We start from the raw sequence: 25,970 nt of genomic DNA, 5'->3' as shown, positions 1-25,970 counted from the left end.
GCAGAAAGAGGAGGATTGGTGGCAGGTGTTAGCTCACGGCTAATCTTCCTCAAAAAATAAAAGTGCTTCCCATTTCTAAAACAGCGTCCCGGCCTCATCAGTAGCCCCTGAGAGACTGTTTGAAACCAAAACTCCAAACCATCAGCTTACCAGGAGTCCCAGCTGTTGCACATTCAACCTGAAAACTCAGATGGGGCGCCTTCCAGCAAGGGCGTTCCCAGACTTACGTGTAACACTGATGCTGAGCAACTCTTAACAGGTGGTTGTGCTGAGTCATGAAAACCAGAATGAAGAGGCCTTGTTACGGCTGCCTGTTGCTCTCAGCTGGTATCCTTCCCTGGGGAATGTAATTGCAAAGCAGTCTGGAGACCACGACGTATTCCTGAAAGCTGGGGCCTTACAGGGGGAGTTATAGGCTCGTCCTGGCCTCCTGCTGAAAGCAGGAAGAGATTCGGTAGAAACAGCCGCAAGGTGGGGACCTGGGTTCCTGGTGTGTCCATTGTTCAGGTGAACCACATGTGTGATGTGTGACAACACTTCCTCCGGCCTCAGTTTCTTTGCTATAAAATGAGGCATTTGACCTACCTCATCACTAAGGGCCAAGCTAGCTCGAACTAACACTGAGGAAAGTAGATAAAAAGCTCAAGAGATTACAGGTAATTGGCTTCCCAAACCCTCAGGAAACCTCACAGGAAACCATATTTTACTACACGTTTCCACCTATTCCAACTTCTTTACGTACACTTTGAGAAGTCTGTAAAGTCTCCCTCCTCCACTCCAGTTTAACTCCATGCCGTGTTCCTCTTCACCCTTCCTCTCCTTTCAAACTGCCATTGCTTCTGATGGAAGTGCCCTGAGTCCGCTTTCCGGGGCCTCAGAGTAACCGGCGGTAGTCTTGCATTCGGCCCGGCGGAGGGAGGGCAAGGTAGTCAGCATCCGCTCCTTCAGACAGGGCTGGTTCTCCACCGCGCCTCCTCACCTTCGCCGGCGTCCTGCTTCCCAGGATGGGGTGCTCTGAGGAGAAGGAGGACCTCCCTGCTTCCCCCTCCCTCAGTGGCTGTGGAGAGATTGCAGGAAGGAGCCCCAGACTTGCCCGAGTCCTCTCATCGCACCAGAAGTGCTCAGAACACAGATGGAAAACTCAGCAAACCCTGGAGGTGTACACTGGTGTGTCCCTCACACGGTCCCGCTCACAGACTATTTCAGTATGTTTAGGCAGCCTGTCTGTAAAACGACCTAAGCGTTCAGGAATTAGTGAGCTTTGGAACCTGACATTTCATGTGGGATGAGCTTTGTGAACCAGGGAAGAAAACCCTGTTAGGATGAGCAGGGTCAGGGAGAAAGAGGCCAGGTGGGTGACAGGTGAAAGGATCTAAGAGGTGGAGGTATCCTGGAGCTACTGGGGCCCCAGGGCCCTGCCTGAGCTGTCGGAAGCTGTCATCTCCATGGGCTGCCGTATAAAGTTGGCTTTTGGTTTCCTTATCACTATTTACCAGGCAGCTGCCTGGGTCCCTGTCTGCCCTGAAGGAGGAGCTCCTTTTTCCCCATGAAGCCTCATAATGCCCGTGTTGGGTGTGCTAGCAAGGACACTATGGAGCATGAAGGGTTTTCTCCCCTCAGAAGCCCCTCAAGTTGAGGGGAGAAGAGTGTAGCAGCAGGAGCAAGCCATGAGACCAGCCTTGTAGGTCTCTGCGACCCCATCTTGTCTCGGCCTACTCGTGTTAATTGGGTTGTGTGTGAGGATGTCATATGATGATGCTGATTCTTCCTTGGTCCAGTCAGGCTGGGAGTGTTGGGAGATGCAAAGCTAACCAGGTGGGTTCATTTGAGAATAAGACGTCTCAGAGCCTTTACAGTACCAGAGAGCAGGCCGAAATTCCCTGCTGTTTGAAGCACAGAGGCCTTTTTTTCATGCTATTCTGTGAATGGATTTGGGTAACACCAGGCCATTCCTGGCACCAAAATTAAATGTACTCCCAGCAGACTTGTGTAGTTTCTTATCTTACCTTACTGCAAACCCTGAGATGGATACCCATTGTAACACAGTCTCATTATTCTGTGACTTTGCAGAGTTTGGTGATTAATGCTGCTTTTCCCTCCTACAGAACATTGATATCACCAATTTCAGCAGCAGCTGGAGTGATGGCTTGGCGTTCTGTGCTCTGCTCCATACCTACCTGCCTGCCCACATCCCGTACCAGGAGCTGAACAGTCAGGAGAAAGTAAGTCACTTGCCTGGTCACCCTGGTTGTTCTCTAGAAGACAGAGGGGAATTCCTAATGATATTGATACATCCCACTGGGGATGGGGTTTAGAGACTTGAGGAGGAAATGAGGACATCGATACCAGCCACAGATGACTACTGAGTGTGTGACTGCACTGTGGAATCCCACTCAGGGTGAACACGTTTCAGTTCCCCTCCTCAGTGTGTACCCCTTGTTACCTAGAAAAGCCCAGCGAAGGCCAGATTGCTGCTGAGAAGTTCCTGTCGCTCATTTTCCAGAGAAAGGCCTCAGGGGTTATCACCTTCATGGTGTTGAGACCTTGGTCAGTGTTTTTCAAAGTCTTTTCCAAAGAACCAGCAAGCATCACCAAAATAATTCCCTCTCAAATAAGCTTGGAGACTGTACATCATATCACATGGTTAAAGATTTGCAGTAATGAAGGCTCATTAGCACAGTAAGACCTCAAGAAGTCCTTTATTAGAGAAACCTGTGTGACAGTTTAACACAACATGTATCAGATCCAAAGAACCTTTTTTTTCCAGATATAATCACCTATAATAAGAGTTGGCAGACTTCTCCTGTTAAGAGCCAAATGGTAGACTTTGTGTGTCTGTCTCACTGCTCAGCTCTTCCATCGCAGCACTAAAGTGGCCATATGATGCAAACCAATGGGCATGCTGCATTCCAATGAAATTTATTTAAAAAATAGGCTGTAGGCCAGATGTGGCCTCCAGACTGTCGTTTGCCAAACCATGACCCAGACCATTCTACAAAATCGTATTCCGCAGAGTGTACTTTGGAAAATGCTGTGCCAGGCCTTGCTCTCATTCACTCAGCAAGTATTTCTTGCCAAGCGTCACGCACGGTAATAAAGACAACAGTGAGTGATATAGGCGTGTTCTTTGCCCTCATGAAATAGACAGTAAACAAGTGAGTAAACCTATAACAAGTAATGTTATAAGTAAATAATTGTAAACTGTAGAGGAGCTATGAGAGAAACACAGAACTGTGAGAGTGAAAAGGGGATCTCATTTAGATCAGGAAGACTGAGGAGGTCTTTCTGAGGAGATGAGGGTGAAGCTGGTGTCTGAAGAACCAGCACGAAGGAGCCAGCGATGCAAAGAGCTAAGGGGAGCTTTCCAGGGAGAGGGGGCAGCGGAGCAGCCGAGGACGTGACGAAGGCCAGCTGGCTGGAGTGCAGTGCATAGGGAAGAGTGGCCTGTGACGATCCCCAGGGTCCAGACCCTGGATGGCTTCCACAGAGGATGCTGCTAAGAAGTTTTGTTGTGTGTGGGGTTTTGTTTGTTTGTTTGTTTTTTGAGGAAGATTAGCCCTGAGCTAACTGCTGCCAATCCTCCTCTTTTTGCTGAGGAAGACTGGCCCTGAGCTAACATCCATACCCATCTTCCTCTGCTTTATATGTGGGACGCCTGCCACAGCATGGCGTGCCAAGCGGTGCCATGTCTGCACCTGTGATCCGAACCGGCAAACCCCGGGCCGCCAAAGTGGAACGTGCGCACTTAACCGCTGCGCCACTGGGCCAGCCCTAAGAAGTTTGATTTTGCTCCAAGCACAGTGGGAAGTCACTGAAGGATTCTCACCATGGAGAGACACGATACATGTTTTTAAAAAATCTCTCTGGCTGATATGTGAAAAAAGTGAATTGGAATGGGAGGGAACAAGAGTGAAAGAGGGGCTGCCAGTTGAGAGGCCATTGCAGTCGTCGATGTGAGAGCATTTGCCTGGCTTCGCCCGTTAGCTGGCTCTAGGCTGATACCATCACAGATGGAAAGACATAGACAAATTCAAAGTAAGTCTTAGATCTAGACGCAGCTGGACTTAGTGACTCGTTGGTTGTAGAGGAGAAGAAAAGGAAAGAGTCAGAGACAACCCCAGCTGTCTAGCTTGTCCAGATCATTTTCTGAGATGAGGCAGGAATAGAAATGTTTAAAAGTTCTGTTTTGATGATCCCACACTGGGATTTAAATACAGTCCAAAGGATGGTCATGGCACTGATGGTGAGAATAACTGAACAAAATGATGTAATTTTTTACACTGTGTATTAAAATTCTCCAGAGAAACAGAACAGAGAGACTTATATTAAGGAATCAGCTCACACAATTGTGGAGGCTGACAAATCCAAAATTTGCAGGGCAGGCTGGAAGTCTTAAGACAGAGGAAAGAGTTGGTGCTGCAGTTTGAGTCTGAAGGCAGTCTGCTGGCAGAATTCCCTCTTCTTGGGGAGTGATCAGTCTTTTCGTATTAAGGCCTTCAACTGACTGGGTGAGCCCCACCCACATTATAGAGAGTCATTTGCTCTACCCAGGGTCAGCTTACTTAAATGCCAATCTCATCTTAAAAATACCTTCACAGAAACATCTAGAATAATGTTTGGCAAAATATCTGGTTACTGTAGCCCAGCCAAGTTGACACATAAACTAACAATCACAGTGTATTCACCTTTCTGAGCACTTTTATGTGTGGTGCTGTGTAATCTGTGAAGTGGCCTGAACAGGATTGTTAAACATTTGGAAGACAAAAAAACCGACCAAAAAAGCGTTCACTTGTGAATCATGTTAAGTCTGAGACATCGTGAAGTGTGCAGGTGGCAGTGTCAGGCAGGCAGTAGGATAGCAGCTCTGGAGTTCAGCGGGGAGATGAGAGCTAGAAAGCCAGGGTGGGCATCGTTGGTGAATAGATCAGTGCCGTTGAGCTGAACCAAAAGGATGGAAATGCTCTGCATCTGTGCTGTCCAGTATGGTGGCCACTACCACATGGGCTACTGATGGAATGTGGCTAGTGTGACTGGAAAATGGAATTTTTAATTTTAATTACTTATAATTTAAATAGCCACATGTCATGAGGGGTACTGTGTTGAACAGGGCAGGTGTAGATGGTATTTAAAGCCGTGGGAGTGGGGCTCACCCAGTCCCTGGCTCCTACTGAGGCTCTAAGGAAGCCACAGTCAGTGTGTCCCCTCGCTGTCACTATTGCACTGACAGTTTTCTGAACAGTTGGGGGTTCCCACACTAGGCAATTCCTCAGCGCCAGCTGGGGTCCTATAATTTAACTCAGTTCTGACACTGTCTCCCTGGCGATAGCATTAGGTCCTATAGGTTTAGGGCTCAGTTCCATGAGGCTGCCCCCACTTCAGATGCCAGTCCAATCCAGACTGTCACCTGTGCGTCTGACTGACCAGCTATAAATCAGAGGCTCCCACGACCCCTCCTCAGGTTTTGTGAATTTGTTAGAGCGGCTCACAGAACTCAGGAAAACAGTTTACTTACTAGATTACCAGTTTATTAGAAAGGATATTAAAGGGTACCAATGAACAGAAGATACATAGGGTGAGGTCCAGAAGGGTCCCGAGCACAGGAACTTCTGTCCCCTTGGTGTTTAGGGTGCCCCACCCTCATGGCACCTGAATGTGTTCACCAACCCAGAACTCTGAACCCCACCCTTTTGGGGTTTTGTGGAGGCTTCATTACGTGGGCACGATTGATTAAATCATTGAACACTGGTGATGGGTTCAACCTGCAGCCCCTCTCCCCTCCCCAGGGTTGAGGGAGTGGGACCTCGAATCATTGGAAGGTTCCCTGGCAGCCAGCCCCCATCCTTAGGTTTGCTAGGGGCTTTGGGAAAATCACCTTATTAACAGAAACTCAGGTGTGGTTGAAAGGAGTTTGTTATGAATAACAAAAAACATCTATTTCACCTTTATTGCTCTGAAGCCATTTCTGGAACCAAGGACAAAACCCAAATAGTATAACAAAAGATGCCCCTATGGTTCTTAAAGAGGAAATGACAAGGATTTTAGGAGCTCTGTGCCAGGAACAATGGATAAAGACCAGATATGTGCTTATTATAAATCACAAATCACAGAGGCACAAAGAGAAGCCCACGGGCAACCTGAGGACTCCAGTGCTTGTTGTTTAGGTGGAGGAGGAGGACCCAGCAGAGGGGCAGACAGGTTGGGAGGGTGTGGCTTCCGGGGTCCACGCAGCCTGTGCATCGTGCCCCTCACAGGCAGAGCCGCGTCCATGTCCTCCCTGTCCCCCGCTTCCCGCCTGCTTCAGTTCTCAGCCTGCCGCCTCCACGTGAGGTTACGAATATAGGCGAGTACGTGGTGGGCACAGAGCAATTCAAAATAACAGGAGACCTGGCTGGAGCTGGTAAGGCTGTCAGCAGCACAGGCGAGGCGAGCCCTCAGGCCACGCTGTCAAACAGGGATCTTCCTGGGAGGGAGAACCGTTTGTCACAGTCACACGAGCACGCCTGGGCTCCTTGTCCTTGAATCAGTAGATCTGTTGGAAAATAACGAGCCTAAAAGTGTTAGCTTTCACCTTTTAACTGGCGGGCGTCACTTCCCAGTGGCTGAGACGCCGTTGTCGCGCTCCACTGCCCCTGCCGGCTGAGGCCCACACGGCTGAGGCCCATACGCTGCGCGCACGGCTTGCCGCGCACGGCTTGCTGCCCGGGGACAGGGACCGCCACAGAGAGAGAGTGCAGGAGGACAGCAGATGTCACTGCACCCCCGTCTCTTGTCCTGGTGCAGGGGCCCGTGTGTTCTGCCCGTAGGCTGGGCTCTCTTCTCCCTAATCTGCAGTGCTGCCATTGGGAGCACGCAGGCCAGGTTGTGAGGGACCTCAGGTCTGGGAGGGGACGAACGAGTCAGCTCCAGAAGGCCGGGATGTTCCTTTTAAGATCTCTGCGGCTGCACAGCCTCCCTGTCGGCTAGAGTTGGATGTGTGTCCCAGGGCCCAGGACTCTGCCAGTTACCAAGGAACGTCTGGCTTCCCGCTTCCTGAATGCCCCGTGTGGATGCACTGTGGGTGGAGTGACGGTTTTCGCCTGTGCCGCGTGTGACAAGCCTGCCCCGGGGGATGCTTACGTTCAGTTTGGTGAGAGAAACTCAAATGTATTAAAGTTACTGAGGAGGGTTTTCAAAATAATGTGTCAGCACAGGCAAATCAAACCAAAACGGTGTGAAGCCGACTGAGCACGTGTGAGACCTGGTTCGGCGCTCCTGCATGAGGAGAGGGAGGGAGCAGGGAAGCTTCCTGAAGGAGGCGTGTTTGGAGTTGGGTTTCAGAGAGAGCCGGCCAATTTGAAGAAAATGCACACGTCAAAGTCCGCAGGCTGAGGGAGGTCAGCCCTGGCCCAGAGCCTGGTTACGGCAGTGCTCGGCCTTCGGTGGATGGGGGTGTCTTTGATGTACGCATACATGAGAAGGGCACCGAGAGAGTCTGTAATGTTTATAGTTTGACATTGGTATTAAATAGGAATTTCTTCTAAATAGGAATGTCTTCTGAGACATTAAAGGGATACACAGGCACAGCGTGTGAGTCACAGGCAATGGCAGGTCTGAGCATTTTTTCAATAAAAAGTGTATTCACTTCCACTTAGGCTACACGAATTCAGGTGATAGAATGGAGTGTGTTTATTTCAGCGTCTGAAACAAAATATTGGTGTGAGAGGAGAAGTTCTGAGCTTGGGACCCTTTTTCCCATCAGTTTCGGGTGAGATCCCTGCTAGCCCGGCCAGCAGCAGAGTTCCGCCGGGCTGGGCCCTTCACTCTCCTGGAACTGGAAGGTCCCCTTGTCCCCAGCCAGGGCCGAGACCACAGCCGTTGCTGGCTTCTCACCCTGCACCACTGTGAGCACAGAGCTGCACCACAGGCCAGGCGAGGCCCTTCTGAGCCCTGCCTGGGCACACTCTCTGATCCCAGGAGTGGCGTCCGCCGGCAGCCGTCCTGCAGCGGCCGCGACAGTGTTCTGACGAAAGAGAATTAGAGGAGCGATGCTTGGTCACTGATTCCTGCTGCTGCCAAACCCAATAAAAGTTATTTTTGTGAACCAAAAACCACCTCTCTCTATATAATGTTCCATGTCCTACTGTACACTATTTCAGAATATTTTGAGAAAATTTTTCAACATAGACTCTTTCTTCTTTGTTCAATATCTGTTTAGAAAACATTAGCTTTTTCATTAGAATCAGGCTAGGGGGTCTTGGGAGAATTCTGTATAAAACCTTAGGTTTAGAAATGCCTTTTCCTTAGACCTTACTAGGAATCAAAGGATACAAATTAAAACAATAAAATATTATTTTTAGCCTGCCGCATTTGGCAGAGACTCTTGAAAAATCGTAATTATGCAGGTAAGGGTGCGAGAAAATGGACACTTACATACCATTCCTGGAATTGAAAATTGGTGTAGCGTTTTAGAGAGCAATTTGGCATTATATATCATAAGCAATACAAATATTTGTATCTTGACTTCTGGTATAATGGTAGCCTAAAAATTGGCTTAGAAACCCCATCTCCCCAAAACTAACCAAAAGGACTTTAAAGTAAGGACAACAAAGGCCTCATTAGCACCAAAAGAGGAGATTGCTGCCAATCGTTTGGGCTAAGTAGAAGGAAGCCAGGAGCCAATTTACAGCTCCCCTCTCAACATAGTGTTAGAGAAATAAGTGTAAGGTTTCCAGCCCATCCCCATTAATTCCCTTAATTTGGAGGAAGAGGGCTGGCGGCTTAGGCAAGGTGACCACAGATCTACTGCTTCCCAGGGCCTCAACCACAGACTAGAAGAAAATGTGCATAGCCATGTCTTAGGGTTTTTCCGTGACCTGGTACCCAGAGCAGAGAGTTTGCTTCTGTGTCAGGGCAGACCCCTTCGTCATCAGGCACCAGATGTGCAGGCAAGGACAGAAGGTGGGAGACACGGGGAAATGGAAAACTGTGTAAAATCTAAATGCATAAAATAACCAAATTCTACTGAGGAACATAAAACATGAATATGGACAGAAACACTTGTCTCTCAATTATACTTACTTAACCAGTTTAATTAAATTTTAATATAATCTTTAATATACTAAATTAAAATTTAATATATACAATTTTAATATAATGACTTTCAAACAAATTATGGAGGTGGGGAGCCTTGGGCAAATGATTGTTAAGTTCATACACATGAAGACGCATTAGAGAACAGCCAGAAGAAGTCTCAAAAAGAAGCTGCAAATTAGGGCTAAATAATTGTGGAGCAGCACCTTTAAAATTCTACGGAAAGTTATTTTCAACCTAGAATTCTACATCCAGCCAAATTATTAACCAAGTGTGATGATAGAAAAGAGAAATTTTCATATATGAATGCATCTAGAAAATATATCTCTGCCACGTCCTCTCTTAAGAAGAAAACCTAAGAATGTACTAGAACAGAATTATTATCCAAAAATTGACGTGAGGTTCTGGAGGACTCTGGAGCTGAAGGTTTTCATAGAATAATGATATGTTTAAGAGCTCAAGGGTATGATAAAGGAAAAAGTGAGAAGCTGTGCAAGGAAATTATGGCCCAAATATGGGGCAGTCTCTCTGTGTTAGAACAGAAAGTCAGTTTGCTAGGAGAATATTATGAATTATAAGTAACAGTGATGAGTAAGAAGCCAGAAGATGAAAAGAGGCATACAGATCTTCTCCCAATAAGAAAAATCCAAGACACGCAGAACTGTTGAGAGCATACAAACTTTTGAAGAAAGGCAAGGTCCAGATCTGGAGCACATTAAATTGTGGTATGATTTCAAGCACTTGTTTGAGTCACAAAGAGGAAAATCCTTTTAAAAAAATGTTTGGAGTGGCACAGCATCATGACTGGAGCTACAGAGAAGGAAGTGTAATCGCAGCACACTGCTGTGTGAATGCTGTGTGTTGTTTTCAGAATCATCCTAGTAAGAGAGTGCAGAAGATGCAAATGTGGTTATAAGGAAGAAATTGTTGTAAGTTTTCACAGTTTAAAAGTAAAACTTGACAAAGAGTAGGATAGGCAAGGGGAACTTTTCTGTCATACAAAGTGGAGTCAGAAATTGCCATACACAATTGATGGAATAAGAAATGGAGGTTTAAGGGTGTTATTTAAAATCACAAACATAACTAATGAACTAAAATTGGCCGTATGTATAGTAAAGGGTGGAGAGAGGTATGTGATACCTAAGTCCTTATTTATCTTGGGAGGAAGTTAGCAGGTAATGCCTCTGTTTGAGGAATCAAGAGATAACAGCATGTTACAGAGATAGGGAGGTAATCACCAGAATAATTAGAAAAATTAAAAGTGGTTCTCCGAAGGACTAGGATTGGGGGAAGGAACAGTTTTTCATATGATTATATTTATCTATGTGCACATATTACTGTGATAATTTTTTAATATGGCACCATGGTTAAACAACCGTTGATACACACCAGAATGTGTATGGCATAAATCTTGACAAAGAAAATAACCAAACAAAAACTTATCTTTGATAGTCAGGAGATCAAATCAGTAATGTCATTTTTAGTGACAACTGTAACCTGTTAATCTTTTTTTCCCTTAAATTGAGACCACTGTTTGCATATTTGACTTAAAAATTTAGATGTTTTATAATGGAGATCATCTATATGGGAGTGTCAGTTGGTGTTCTTTCCTAGCAAAAGCTATGTATTTTTAGTTGATAATTCCAGTCTCTTTGTCTTTTTAACCTAGAAAAGGAATCTCTTGTTGGCATTTGAAGCAGCTGAAAGTGTAGGCATCAAACCCAGCCTGGTAAGTATCTTATTTTGTATCCTTGTGATACTTAATTCTCATTACGTGAGAAAGAACTTTATGCCATCTACTAAATAATTTCTTACAGAACATTGAAATCCATTTGCTGAAAATTTGTTACTCATGATCCTTAATATAAAATTATTCACTTGGTGTGACCACATATGACTTGGAGTTTTTTCAGTGAAGATTTCATTGTGGATAATTTTTCATTCTGGAAGCACAGTGGACTGAATTATCATTGAAGCCCTCCTGTTCAGGTCACCTCGCAATCTGAATAAAATGTAATTTAAAAAACATCAATACGTAGCTGAGCTCCGAAGAAAGAAGGGGAAATAACCAGATGACAGCAGTTAAAAGAGAAGTGAAAAACAGAGCCATGAGGCATGAGCTGAGGCAGGGGTGGGGCTGGAGTTGGTGGTAGAGGGCTCATAATATATGGGTACCTAATGAGTATAGGCTTTATTTAATGCCCACATGGGAACAAGAGACAAGGCCCTGAGCGCCCATAAAGAGAGCATTAGTTCTGAGACCCCTGCACAAAACCAAGGCTCACAAAATGTTGCTCTTCTTAGTGAAGGAGGAAATAAAAAACACCTGCTAGTTCAGGGAGGTGATAAAGAAGCTTGGTCTCCACCTCAGATTTTTTTGTGGCCAAAAAGAAATCTCCTGTAAGAAAAGAAAACTGGGCCAGATGATGTTTGGAGTTCAAATTTATAATATCTGTGCTGCAAGAAGCCACTGGTTGTTTATTATCTCGGGTGCAGGAGTCTCCTGGGCTGGTAGTGTAATGGCTGCTGAAGATGTGCTCACAATCCAAAATTACAAAACATTCAAGCAAATGATCTACTTGAGCTAGTCAGCAGACACAACAAACAAGAGGATCATCTACCAGAACCTGAGATAATAAAACAGTAAGAAAGAGACTACAGAAGACTACATTTAAATGTATTAAAGAGATAAAGGAAGGAATAAAAATCACAGAGAAGGAACATGGTACTATAAAAAGATTTGGAAAAAAATCAAATAAAACTTGTAGAAATAAAAATGTGGAATTAAAAACAGCTGAGTTGAAAAACTGATGAGATACAGCAGAAGAGAGAACTACTGAACTGGAAAACAGATTTTGGGAAATTAGAACATAAAACAGAGACATTAAAAAATGGGAAATATAATAGAGGGTTTTTAATAGTATGTATTCAACTTCAAGAAGTGGAAAACCCAACTAACAGTTGCTTAAACCATAAAGATGTTAATTTTTTTTGAACAGGTCTAGAAGTAGTTTCAAGATTGATTCATTGCTCACTGTTATAATCAAGGGCTCCAGAATGTCTCTTCTCTATACTCTACCGTCTTTAATCCACTGGCTCTTTATTCCCTTACTTGTTCCTCCATGTTTCAACACAGCTGCCAGGCTCCAGATATTCACTCCCATCTGCAGGGCAGGGAGGAGGCAGAAGGGATAGAGTAAGTGCCTCACATCTTCCCCCTTTGATAAGGATGTCAAAAGGCTTCCTAGAACCCTTCCAGCTCATTGGCAGTACTCTGTTACATGGCCACCCCGGCTGCAAGGGAATTTGAGAAAGTGAGCATATAACATTTTTTATCCTCTTTAGCAGGAAGCCTGCAAGGGAGAGAGAGGTTGGGAATGACTGTTGGGTTAACCAAATGATAGTGTCGGTCACAGAGCTTCAGAGACATGGAAGATAAAATCAGATAATGTCTAAATCCCACGTACAATGGGAATTCCAGACAAAGAGGAAAGAAAGAATGGGAGAGAGACAAATATTTGAAGAAATGGTGCCTGAAATTTTTCCTGAATGATGAAAGACCACAGATTCTTAATGAATCTCGAACAGGATGAATAATAGAAAAATATCCCTCCACATACATCATAATGAAACTCCAGAAAAAGCAAAGACAAGACAGATAATCTACAAATAGTATCTATTAACCAATAATAAAAAACAATCTAGTAGAAAATTATCAAAGGCTAGAATAGGCAACTCACGAATGGCCAATAAACATTAGAAAAGGTGTTGAATCTCATTATCAATCAGGAAAATCTAAGTTGAAATAACAGTGAGACACACTTCCGTAACCCACAGAGGACGTAGGGAATGAAATGAAAAAGTGAAAGTACAGCTATCACAGGAATTTTAGTACTGTGAACAACGTTATGCCAATATGTTTGAAACAGAATGGACAGTTTTCTAAAAAAATAAAAATATTTCTTCAAATATTAAATGTAAATATTTCTCCAAAACTCACTCAAGAAGAAGTAGAACTTTAACCATTAAAGGAGTGGAATTCATTGTTGAAAATGTAGTCAAACACACACAGAAGAATCCCAGTAAACCCACATTCTACCAGACCTTTAAGAAACAGATGTCTCTATCTAGAGAATTTAAAAAGGAGTGAGGGGACTTGCACATCTGGCTAAGATGGGTAACAGGAACCTTATTTATCTTCCCTTCTGGCACACTAAACGGCTAACAAGTAGCAACAGATAGTTTATGTAAGGAATCAAAGAGACAATGAGAGCTTGTTTGAAGATGATGTTATACACAGAAGACGTTTTTCTTTGTAGTGTTACAGTTAATATTTGCTTCTTTTTCAATTTAACCTTTTTTCCTGTTTTTCATCTAATGTACTACAGTGAAAGCTTGGAAGTGAATGAGATCATCTTGTTGAACTAATTATCAGAGCCAGCAATTTCCTTTGTCCAGATGTCTGTGAGGAGCTACTGACAAACGTAATAATCTCAAAAGCATTTAGGAATGTTTGAGAGCAATTTAACCAGTTTATGCTGTCAACAAAATACAAACTTCCTACATTATTAAATTTGTTTTTCAGTAACTTGATGTGGGTTGAAAAATAATACATTTAACTACACGACACTTTTAAAATACTCAGAATTGGCAGCAGTGATAATCCCAAGTTTTTGATCAAGTTCTATTGTTAGGAAAAAAATTCACTTATATGTGTATATTCAGGTAAATACAGGTTTTTGGGTGTGGCATATTAGCAAGGATGAGATTTTAATAAGTGAAAGCTCTACAGCATTCCTACAATTGTGGAAAGCGTTCCTTCTCAGCCAGCGTCACACAGAGGTTTAGCAACCATGTCACAGGGGCGAGCAACTCCTCACAGCAGGAATAGGTGAGAGAGGGCATGGGGCCTCATCACCATTTCCATAAAAACATCCAGAAAGTGTGTCCTCTGAGGGGTGATGTGTTTGTATCCTCGTGAGGGGCCAGTCCCACACGGGGTCATGTCCTCTGTGAGGGTGTTGCTTCCTCAGTAAGCCAGTGTGTCCACCAGCACAGTCGCTACACACACAGATTAAGTTCTTCAGGTCACCTACGGAGGGAGGTCATTGCCACACAGGATTTTACGAGGATGTCAGAATGGTTCCTTAGCCATAACTGAGCCTGCTCTGTAGATAAACTTTATAAAGGATACTTAAGGAGTTAATTCAAACTTAATCACATGAAAAACGTGTTTTTCATGTTTACTGCGTGCCAAGCACATGTGTTGAGTCATTGGGCCCCTCAGAAGTCCTCCGAGATCAAGCTCCATGCAGGTGGGACACTGAGGCACCTGTAGTTCCACACAAAATCACACAGCTAGTGAGAAGTAGACAAGAGTCAAGACCAGCAGGCTGGCTCCAGAGCCTACACCTTACCCAGCCCGTGACCCCGCACCAGGACAGCTGTGCCCACCTTCTGGGCTCTTAAAGCACAATTTACTCATAGTACTATACAGTATGTGTGCTACGTTGTGATTTATCTGATTTATAGAGCTTATTTACATCCCCCCCCAACACCCTGAGCTCCCGAGGGTGAGAAGCCTTACCCTTTTTTTTTTTTCCCAATTATTTTTATTCTGGTAAAATACACATAACATGATCTCAGTTCTGTCCCTTGACCAGTATTACACTGTCTTGATTAATTTTGCTTTACAAATCATGAAATCAAGTCTTCCAACTTTATTCTTCTTTTTAGAATTGTTTTGGTTGTTCTAGTACCTTTGCCTTTATAAATTTCAGAATCAGTTTGTCAATATCTACCAAAAACTTGCCGGAATTTTGGTTGTGATTGTCTTGTATTCTATAGATCAGATTGGGAAGAATTGACATTTTAGCAATACGCAGTCTTCTAATCCATGAACAGGGAGTATCTCTCCATTTAATTAGAGCTTCTTGATTTCTTTCATCAGTGTTTCATAGTTTTTTGTCTATAGTGTTTTGCAGTTTTCTGCATATAGATCCTCTTTTTTTCCTTGGCATCATTTAAAAGGGTTATTTTTGTTTTTATTTTTTCAAATTCCGCTTGCTCACTGCTGGTATATAGGAAAGCTATTGACTTGTATCCTGAGACCTTGCTAAACTTGCATGTTAGTTCAGGAAATTTTTTGGTAGACTCTTTGGGGTTTTCTACATAGACAATGATATCATCTGTAAATAAAGATAGTTTTAGTTCTGGCTTTCCAATCTGTATGCCGTTTGTTTCTTTTTCTTGCCTTATTGCACTAGCTAGAACTTTCAGTACAGTGTTGAATAGGAGAGGTGAGAGAAAACATCCTTGCCTTATTCTTTTTTCCTGATCTTAGGGGGAAAGTGTTCGCTCTGTCACCCTTAAGTATGATGTCAGCTTTTGGGTTTTGTATTTTTTTTTCCCCACCTGAGGATGATTGGCCCTAAGCTAACATCTGCCACCAATCCTCTTCTTTTTTGCTGAGGAAGGCTGGCCCTGAGCTAATACCCATTCCCATCTTCCTCTACTTTATATGTGTAACTCCTGCCACAGCATGGTTTGTCATGTAGCACCATGTCCACACCCGGGATCCGAACCAGCGAACTCTGGGCTGCCAAAGTGGAACATGTGCACTTAACTGCTGCACCACCAAGCTGGCCCCTGTATGTTTTCTTTATTAGGTAAAAGAAATTCCATTCTGGGGCCGGCCCCTTGGCCGAGTGGTTAAGTTCACATGCTCCACTGCGGCGGCCCTGGGTTCCCTGGTTCAGATCCTGGGCGCAGACATGGCACCGCTCATCAGGCCACATTGAGGCGGCGTCCCACATGCCACAACTAGAAGGACCTGCAACTAAGATATACAACTGTGTACAGGGGGGGGATTTGGGGAGATAAAGCAAAAAAAAAAAAAGATTGGCCACAGTTGTTAGCTCCGGTGCCAATCTTTAAAAAAAAAAAAAAAAAATTCCATTCTATTTCTAGTTTTTTGAGAGTTTTTATCATGAATAGTGGTTGAATTTTTTGTACTACTTTTTCTGCATCTGTTGATATGATCATACAGTTTTTCTTATTTAGTCTGTTAATCTGAATAACATTGATTTGTGGATGTTGAACTAGCCTTGCATTCCTGAGATGAACCCCACTTGATCATGATTCCATTTGCTAATATTTGTTAAGGGTTTTTGTGTCTGTGTTCATGTGAGAAATTGGTAGTTTTCCTTAATACCTTTGTCTGGTTTTGGTATTAGGGTAATACTGGCTTCATAGAATGAGTGAGGAAGTGTTCCCTCCTCTTCTATTTTCTGGAGGAGATTGTGTAAAATTGGGATTATTTCTTCCTTAAATATTTGGTAGCATTAACCAGTGAAACCATCTGGGCCTGGTGTTTTCTTTTTCGGATGGTTTTTAGCTAAAAATTCAAGTAAATGTCATGCATTATCAGATTTTTATGCAGCATACTCTTTCCTGATATGTGCTGAATTAGTTCTTCAAATGTGTTCAACTATCTTGACAATGTACCAAAATATTTTTTAATTTAATTATTATTAGGTTCAGGCATGTAAGATAGTCTGAGTAAAACTGAATATTGATCAGACTTGGGAATCCTCTTGGAGATGGAAGACACATCCTTCCTATGATACAGGGGAAAGTTTGCCATCTCTCTTGCATCTGTAGGCATTCCTTCCTTTCTTAGAGCTCGTCTGTCTCCTAAACAGCATACTCAATGCTGGATCACTGCTGTATCGTCATAGTAACTACCCTCCTATTGTAAGAATTTTAGCTTTTCATGCATGAGTCTGTGTGCACAGGCCTGACCACAGTATTTGGGCTAGAAGGAGAGTTTTTATTGTTATAGTCTGTGAAAACTTTGTTTTTCTCTTTAAATTGTTCTAGGCATATCTGTGTGGAGTGTTCCACTTGCTCCTTTTCCACGACCAGTGATATGCGGATAGTTTTATGGCATAACCAGGGAGCAGAACTGATAAAATATGTTCAGATGTTGAAACAGAAGATAAGTGGCTAGTTACAGGCCCAGCCAGTTGTGTCACCGCCCAGGAACAGATGTACTAAATTCAGCCTTATTTTTCCATGTATCTCTGCTTCTGGCTTTACTTCAGGGTCCTTTCCTCTTCAGGGTCCTTTTCCACAGCAGAACGGGTCTCCGTTCTCTTGTGACCACAAAAGACTCCAAATTCAGCCCCAAAGTGAATTATTAAATATGTTCAGTGGCGCAAATTCCAGGAAAGCTTGACTAGGGGCTCAGCAGAGGACCTTGCCCTCCTGTCTAGCACTTTCTGGCCTCTACCTTCTGCTTGCTTGTTGCCTGCTAAATTAAGGGAGAGAACATTAAATGGTAACAGTTAATTCTGATAAAACAGTGGTTGCATTTTTAAGGCACTAATTCAACAGAAGGAAACAATACTGCACAAAGATGCTTATTGCAAAGTCTGTAACGTGAAGAAGTGAACGCAGACTGCATCAGGTGCTAGGAGATGACATGTCGACGATGGGCGGTGCGCATCCCCTAAAATGGCAGCCGACGCAGCGCTGCCACATTGGAAATTGTGTATAAAAGGCGTTAAGTAAAAAGCACAGAGCACACGATAGAATGTCTACTGTGATGGAAGCCAGGGTACAAGCGTATCTTTGAATGTAACTTAGAAAAGTGGAAATTGTTTTACAATAATGGAATTATGAGTGACTTTCCTCTTTTCAAAACTTTTTCATGCTGTCACATTAATAAAAGATGAGAGGGGTGGGAGGTCATGACTAATGTTTTTTAAAAAGGATGATATCTCCTGAATAAAAGGAAAGAAAAAGCTTTTCTTTTAACTAGTCACATTTAACACCATGTTGGTGTTGCCTCTACCCTCTGTGCATGTAGGTGGAGGGTCTCTAGGCAGCTCAAGCCCTGACCTGGATATGAGCCCCTTTGTGGGAAGGGGGTCTGTGATGTCCCCTGTGACCTCTGCCCTTCTCCTGCAGGAGCTCAGTGAGATGCTGTACACAGACCGGCCCGACTGGCAGAGCGTGATGCAGTACGTGGCCCAAATCTACAAGTACTTTGAGACGTAAACCCAGAGGGCCCAAGAGCAGCCGCTACCACCTGCAGTTTGTCCTGGAAGCACCTGGTCACTTTCCACAGGCCCTGCTCCATCTGCCACCCGACTGTCTGGATTTCAGAGGAAGGCTCAACCCAGGGGGACCAACACAAAGAAGAAGCAGAGCTGGCTTGCGCCGTGCACCCGCCATGCATCCAGAGGCACTGGGAGTGTACGTCGAGGAAGCTTCGCTCTGCCACGGCCTTCCTCCTTCCAGACCCGAGTCTACTCCCGGCTCATTCCCACGACCCCAGGACGACATCTCCAGTCACACTGCGTGTCTACACACGTGAGCTGCACTGAGTTCATGACAAATGGCACTTCCAAATCTGTCATCTTTTTACTAAAAATCCTGACTTTTTCCTTTATAAAAACCTTGCCCTTGCCACTCCCCACCCCCTCAAAAAAAAAAAACAACAAAATGCAAAAAGTCAAAGAAACGTTAGCTCTCAAGCAGCCTGGAAACAAGCAGCCCTGTGTCTGTGGGAAGTATACTCCTGTTCTGGGTAACACTTTTAACACCTAGAACTTGATTACATTTTTTAGATCTCACCGTCACTTACTTATTTGATTCCTTGGATGGAAGAAAAAACATTTGAGAATGCAGAGGAGCCCCTGGGTGGCGTGCCGCAGTGTCCCGTGGGGAGTCCTACAGCTGGAAGCGGTGCTGCCCCATGGCTGTGTGCTTGGCCGCGGTCACACGCAGACCTCCCTCTCGGCCGACCGCCTCTGTGCTGATGCGCCTGCTCTGTTCGTCCCCCATTTATCCACACTCTCGTTCACACCCACACACATTTGTCCCATGTGCAGAACTTAACAGAAAGTCACTCGTGTGAAATTGCGTGTGCCTGCCGGAGCCTTCGTGCATTTGCACAAACAGGCTGAAGATGTGTATTTCTTGGACAGACAGCAAATTTAAACATTTCAACCCAAGACTTAGTTTTCGGTACTTGGGCAGGCCTTTTACGTCTGTGTGGGAAAGGAAGCCCTTAGGGGGAGGCAGCGATGGCTCTGTTTATAATTGAACAAAAGAAAATGCGGTTTCGGCTGACCTGCCAGCACCCTGAGTGGCGGCAGAGCTCTCGGAGCGGCCATGGTCACCTCGGAAGCGCTCGGCGCAGGAACCACCTGGTGGCTCTCTGATGTTCGTCTTGGGAAAACAGGTGCCCGTTGCGTAGCGGATGAGGGTGTGGTTCACACTGGCGGTTGAGGTGGCTTCGTCAGTGCCCGTCGCTCTGTGGGACTGCTCACCACGAGTCACCAGTCACGATACTGCCGTCAATACTTAAAGCCAGTCTGCATGGCTGCTCGAGCCTTGTTCACAGTGGACGCCTGGAGGCTGCGGTCCCTGTGCTGGGACGGCAGCTCGGCCCCCCTCAGGCCGCCTCTGCGGGCGTGGCGGAGGGACCTGCCCTCGTGCCCAGGCCGCGCGCTGCCCTGCTGTGGTTCTCCTCTGTGCTCTAGATCCGAACCTTCCGGGGAGCTTGTTGAAAACACACACTCCTGCCTGGCCTGTCAGTTGAATCAGAACCTCTGGAAGGGGACCAAGGATGTGTTCTCTGTGTTTGCCAAGTTCCCTGAGAGCCCCTGAGAGGAAAGTGCCCCGTGCATCTCAGCCCCACGCGGGGCAGTGAGCACAGGTCGCTCCAGAGCAGGGTTTGGTGCTGAAACCGCGGAACTGGCCCCTCTGTTTTCAGACGGAAGTTGGAGGCGCAGTCTGAACACACGTAACTGACTCCTTCCTGTGAACACACCCACAGGGAGGTTCCTCCTTGTGTTGCTTCATGCATCCGTCTTGTTGACGTAACTGGTACATTTTCATCATCCCCATGCTTCGCTGCTCACCAGCACAGTGGGGAAGAGTCATATCCCCGTAGTTGGGCTGAGCTGTGGATTGTTGTTTAATCTGGGGGTCCTACAGGGCTTCGTGGGGAGATGCAGTGGAGGTCCTGGGATCCCCGGAGAGGTATCTGGTGTTCCAGGTGCCTCTTCTGTGATTACCGCAAATGCTTGAGAATGAGCCCCAGCAGAGCTCTCTCTGCAGGGGTGGTGTTGCTGTTGCCCCTCCCTCCACGCTGGAGCCTGCTCCCTTTAGGTTAAAAAAAGGAAAGAAATGGCATGTGAAAGAAAGGCCACGTGCAATTTACTTTTATAAGTCACAGAAGTTCCTTGACCACCATCATCTTGGCCAGTGGGCGTGATTACAGCAGAGGAAGTGTGTCCTGCTCACGGAAACACAGGTGGTGTTTGGGGGCAGGTGTGACGCTGCGGGACCTTGGTTTAGGGGCTGAAGGCAGACGGGCTGCGGGGTCAGGCCTTCCAGCACTGCAGGCCGGGGCTGGGCCACAGACTGGAGTTTTTAGACCCATTTTGAATTGGAAAGCTCAGAGCACAAGGCAAATGTGGGAAATTGATAAATTGAGAAGACAGGATGGTGCCAGCCATTGTGTCATCCCCAGTTTCCTGTCCTGAGGCTGCAGTATCCATGTTTCTTTCCATCTTTCTTCAGCCAATACCTAGTCCTTTAAAATTATTTGGTGGTTCTGCAGATCCTTTTTTTAAAAAATGTATTAATTTTTATGTAAAAGACAGATGCAAAATGCAAGGCCCAGCAGAGTGGAGGAGTCTTTAAAGAGAAGACCGTGGCTGTCTGCACTGTGAGTTGTTTCATGGACTTGAATTCCAGCTGACGGCTGACGGGCCGGGGCCGGGCCCCCTGGCGTGAGCACTGTGAGGAAGTGGGCGAATTTGCACTTCCTCGGAAGCCAAGTTAGTCTTTGGTTTTTGTTCTTCATTCAGTTGTTATGTTATAGGTTCTGTTGAGACCATCCAGAGTGTCCCAAAGTGATGAACCGTGTGGTGACACGCAGGCAGCTAGGACGAGTGTCTGCAGTGTTCTCTTCCTCTCAGAAACACTGGCCGGGCCCTCCCAGTCTCCCCCTCCCGCCTCCCCAGGGAGGGCAGGCCGGGCACCACCCCCTGTGCCAGTCCAGCAGCAGCTCTTCCTTCCAAAGCTTGAGTGCCATTTTGCGATGAACTACCCCTGATATGCAGGAAAGGACGTAGCCTAGCAACCTTTTTAAAAAGTCTTTTTAATGTCTCCTTTGCCCAAGTTCACTGGGTCTTTCACTTCTCTGACCCAGGTTGGAGTTTGGCTAAATCTGTAACATCTGAGTAGCTCACTGTTTAACTACATTAGTTGAAAGCAGTTGATACATCTGTGGCCTCGTATCTACAAAGAGCACCCCAGATTGTCCCAGTGTTGTCAGGACATGATGTGCCAACAAAGATGTATTTAACTATTAACATGAACGTGTACTGTGTATATGACTCTGTAATATTTCTAATAAATATATTTTGTTTCTGTCTGATTTACCTGTTTTTCCCCATGCCGTTTATTGTTAATATTTTCTCAAAATGTCAAACTTGCATTCAGTCTGTTTTCAAACCAGCATCTTCATGTCCCTCTTCCTTGTTGGGCTGTTGTCTCCACTGCAGCTGCTTTGCTGGCATTACCGGAAGTTACCGGAAAGGACTGGGGTCCTCATGGCTCCTCTGCCTCCTCCCCTTCGCACACCTCTTGCTGTGAAGACAGTCTCCTGTGAAAATCCCCCTTCAGGGCGCAGGCTGCTGCAGAGCTGTGCAGATGTGCGCACGACAGGCACCCGCACCACAGGCTGGCCCACGCCGTGTGTCGGCTGTGCTCACCGAGGTCCTGGAAACCGCACGCTCGGGGGTGCTAAGTGGGAGGGGATGGATTATGCCAAGATCAAGGAGGCTGAGCAAATGCTCTGACACCGCTACGCTGTGTGTGCCAATTCATCAGGTGAGGCGTGGTTCTTTAGACATCACTCCAAAGCCGCCATTCACTGGTGTCCTAGGCCACCAGCCCTGCCTACAGGAGTGGAAAGGAGGCTGCCCGTCCTAGAGTCTTCACTTCGCCCCGCTCCTCCCTGGGAGGCTCCACTGTCACTGGCCTTTTTCTCCTGAAGGATTCTCCATCTTCTCAGAATAGCACAGTCTCTGATCAGGGCTTAACATGCCCCGAGCCAGGACGGCGGCCACTGCTCACTTTCCTCTGTGGCTGTCAGGTGACAGGAGAGGCTGTACCCAGGAGATGCCAGGTTCAACATCTGATCACCCACAGCCATCTCCAGCTATTCAGCCTGCACACACACACACACACACACATGCACACGGGCACTTGATGGATGGCCAGTGTCTCATCACTTGCAAATAGATCCCTTCCATAGTTTGGGGCCCATCAGGAAGGTTCCTGTTCTGTGTGCCTGAACCCCTCTATGAATGAAGCACATCCCTGGACATTGGTGCCCTAGGTATTGTCATAGCCAGTAAGTACTGAATCAGGATCAGGCAGGAGTCTCCCGATGGTGCCTGACACACAGTGAATGTTCGCCGTGGTGTCTGTTGTCATGCCATCTGTGATCAGTGGCTCCCTGCTGCCACGGAGGACTGGGAACTCCAGGCCTGCTGACTAGTCAGGGAGAGGCACCTGACCCAAGGGGAGCTAACCATTGGCTGGTTAGTGACCTGTGAAATGATTTGGTAGGAAAAACATGCCCGAAAAGGCAGGGTGGGGAGGCCCGGTGGTAGGTCAATTTGATTCTTTAGCTTGGTAATTATAACCAGGAAATACAGAAAGATTATACTGATCGTTAATGGGAGGACACAAAAGATGACTGAGGTGGGTAGAATAATCTCCCAAAGATGTCCACACCCCCATCCCTGGAACCTGTGTGTATGTGCTTTACATGGCCAAAGGGGCTGTACGGATGGGACTAAGGGTTGTGGGCCTTGAGATGAAGAGAAGAGCCTGACTACCCAGATAGGCCCAAACTAATCACATAGCTCCCTAAATCAGAGAGCTCTCCCAGCTGCAGAGAATCAGAGGGAGGTGTGACTGAGAAGGATGGTCAGAGATGCAGCGTTACCAGCTTTGAGGATGGAGGAGGGGGCCACAAGCCAAGGAATGTGGGTGACCTTAAGAAGCTGGAAAGGGCAAGGCAACGGATTCTCCCCAGAGCCTCCAGAAGGTGAGTGTCCGCCTTCTGACCTCCTGAGCTGTAGGATGATAAATTTGTGGTCGTTTGCTCCAGTGGCCATAGAAGACTAACACGACACTAGCAAAGGCATGTCAGGAGTGCAGCACTAGTGGGGACCCTTGACCCCAGCCTTACGAGGACACACAAAATAGTGCTTCCTGGGACCCCGACATATCTGAACTTTGAGGACTGCCTCTTTTTAAGGAGTTAGGATCTGAAGTCAGCATGGAAGCTGGAAATCTTTTTGCCAAAGTTATCCTTGCAAACCCCTTAAGAAGATACCATCTTAAACACCTACAAATTCTCTCTCAAACGAACCCAACACGGTCGAGTTTTCCTCCAGTGATGGCTGAGCATCAGCTGAAGTAGTTGGCTTGTGGTTAGGGGCCACACTGTACCCCAACAACAAACAAACATAGCTTTAAACACTGAAATCGTGCTCTGTGGTGAGACACACACACAATGAGGGACCCACAGGAAGCAAGATGGTTGAAGGGAGCCAGACACGTCCCACACCTCAGGCTTGTTCTAGGGCACGTGGTCATCAACTGGCATGGCAGGTGGCAGCATTCACTTTTTCTTTTTAATCATTTTTCCCCCAAACATAGGAGGTCACCTTTGTGGGAGTTAAATGTGAGTTCGAAACGCCTCTCCAGGACTGAGTATGGCTCTTCCTCTGCCACGAGCATCCCGATGCCTGTGACGACCTACCTGGGTCTGTTCCCGGCAACTGGAAGGGCCCCAGGAGGTCCTCCCAGCCCGAGAAGGTGCGAGACTTTGCCTCGGTCCTGCCCTCAACTTTGTCCTGTCAGGGCGAGGTTTCTTCTCCAGCCAGATGTGTCTTCTAGGACATGACTTTTCAAAAGGTGGCCAAGCTGTCTGAGATCACGTGCATTTTCAGTAAAAGAAAGCTGCAGCTAACTTCCCCCCATTCCATTTTCTATTCTGCTTCATTTTTCTGATAGGAGGGTAATGATATGGTTTAAAGAGTGCTAGAAATAGTGACCCAGATGGACAAGTGGGAGGGGTGACGGCTCTTTGGCCAACCCTGCAAGATGTCCAGGCCCAATCTATTTATAGCTCATTTTTTATAATCTAGAAAAATCTCACTGAGTTTTTGGTAGGGCAGGTGAGTTAAATTAGATTGCATTCATTTAAAGAGTTGGGAGGCTGAGATTCTGCTTGGAAATGTATCATTTTATTCATGATAATAAAATTAATGTTAGCAAACAAAGAAGGAAAAATGACGAAGATCTTCGGACCATCAGATTTCGAGGTTCTCCCTGAGGGTCTTTCCCATGTGCAGTTCTGGTATTTTTGTCCTCAAGCTGGAAAATGCTGGAAATGACTGTTCACGAGACCGACCATAGCACTGGAACCAGGCTGGATGCTGAGGCGTCTGGTCCTCACAGCTCAATGAGGAACTCCATGTGGGAGCAGGAGTTCGTGGTAGCTGGATGTTTCCACCAATTAATCAAAAATGATTTATCCAGCAATGATTATGCAGAAGGTTGAGGCATCGTAAGCAAATAAATATGTGGCTCTGTCTTCAGGGAGCTGAGTGACAGGCGACATAGGAACAGCAGAAGCATCCAGTGCACTTAGTTAAGGGGGAGCTGGCTGTGCACCAGTGGGGCCCAGGGTGGACCGAGGGTGGGGTGTCATGTGGTACTGAATACAGCCACACCCCGCAAAAAGAAGCCAAGCCTCCTGCAGACTAGGGCTGTCTCCCTCCAAAGGCGGTGGTGACGGGCGTGCCCTGTGCTGGCGCGTTCCAGGGGATGGGAACAAGGCTTCTACTCAAGCGCAGTTGTGAGTGATAGAGCCTTGTGCTGCTGTAGCTGGAAACCCGGTGCCAGGGAGCGGCTGAGCAGGTCCCTGATTCTTAGGGCTGGGGACGCCACTGAATGAGGTAGATACTAGGCTATTTTACAGATGCGGATTCTGAGGCACAGAAAGGTAAAATAAATTTGTCCAAAATAACTCAGTTTGGAAAGGGCAAAGCAAGGATTTAATGAACCCAAGCAGTCTGGCACCAAAGCCATGACACTCCACCACGGGCCACCTGTCATGGAGAAGGAAGAGCTACTGGAGAGCATTGCTTCTCTTCGGGGTAACGTTACTTAATGCACTTGCTGTGATTTTGTGTTTGAAATACAACCAAATACATGTCTGGTGAAGGTTAGAAGTGAGTTCCTGCACTGAGACGTCAGATGCATCTTAGCCAAAAGGGAGTTTGTGCGTATATTTCTTTTTCTAAAGGCAGACTAAATAAGCAAGGGTCAGACACTTAAGTTCAGAACATCTGTACTCAAAGACAGGTCAAAAGCCTTTCCCAGAACCCGCCTCGAACCCCCTCAGTTTCCATCCCATTGGCCAAAGCGGTGTCACGTGCCCCCGCCCAACCAATCACCGGCAAAGGGAATGACGCGATCTGTGACTTGTTCTAGGATGGGGGAGGGGCCCACCGTCCTTGACACGGGGCACCCCACACCTGAACAAAACGAGTTGTTAGCCTGGAATATTGGGGGCACTGAGTGGGTGACCAGTGGTGTCTGCCACACTGTGCCAAAGTCACTGCCCGTATTTTCCCCCGAGAAGAAGGTTTTCTCTCTGGGGACCGTGACACCTGTCAACATCTTCAGATCCCCAAGGGACGTGTCAGCCGGCCTGGGAGGAGGGAAGTGCGAGGAACAGGAGCAGCGGCCGGGTCCGGGGCTCCCCTGCCTGCGCGGGCTGACCCTGCACA

At 46.3% G+C, this 25,970-nt stretch overlaps 1 protein-coding gene across 10 annotated transcripts in view; it reads left to right on the top strand.

Moving 5' to 3' along the window:
• SPECC1 (sperm antigen with calponin homology and coiled-coil domains 1) overlaps nucleotides 1-21,533 on the top strand; it is a 283,955-nt gene extending 262,422 nt beyond the window's left edge. For 5 of the 10 annotated variants that reach the window (XM_070563540.1, XM_070563547.1, XM_070563542.1 and 2 more), the window contains 3 exons: nucleotides 2,106-2,222; nucleotides 10,739-10,798; nucleotides 18,043-21,533. In XM_070563540.1, the coding sequence (XP_070419641.1) occupies nucleotides 2,106-2,222; nucleotides 10,739-10,798; nucleotides 18,043-18,132 (267 nt within the window). In that variant the 3' untranslated portion in view covers nucleotides 18,133-21,533. Of the gene's footprint in view, nucleotides 1-2,105; nucleotides 2,223-10,738; nucleotides 10,799-13,457; nucleotides 13,660-18,042 lie in introns of those variants that run through there. The other 5 variants (XR_011523688.1, XR_011523689.1, XM_070563545.1 and 2 more) reach the window with 4 other exon arrangements.
• The last annotated feature ends 4,437 nt before the right edge of the window (nucleotides 21,534-25,970 follow it).

The sequence above is a fragment of the Equus przewalskii genome, chromosome 10 (genome assembly GCF_037783145.1).
Source record: "Equus przewalskii isolate Varuska chromosome 10, EquPr2, whole genome shotgun sequence".
Lineage (NCBI taxonomy): Eukaryota > Metazoa > Chordata > Mammalia > Perissodactyla > Equidae > Equus > Equus przewalskii.
The sequence above is the reverse complement of the archived record's forward strand: the minus strand, read 5'-3'. Positions and strand labels throughout refer to the sequence as shown.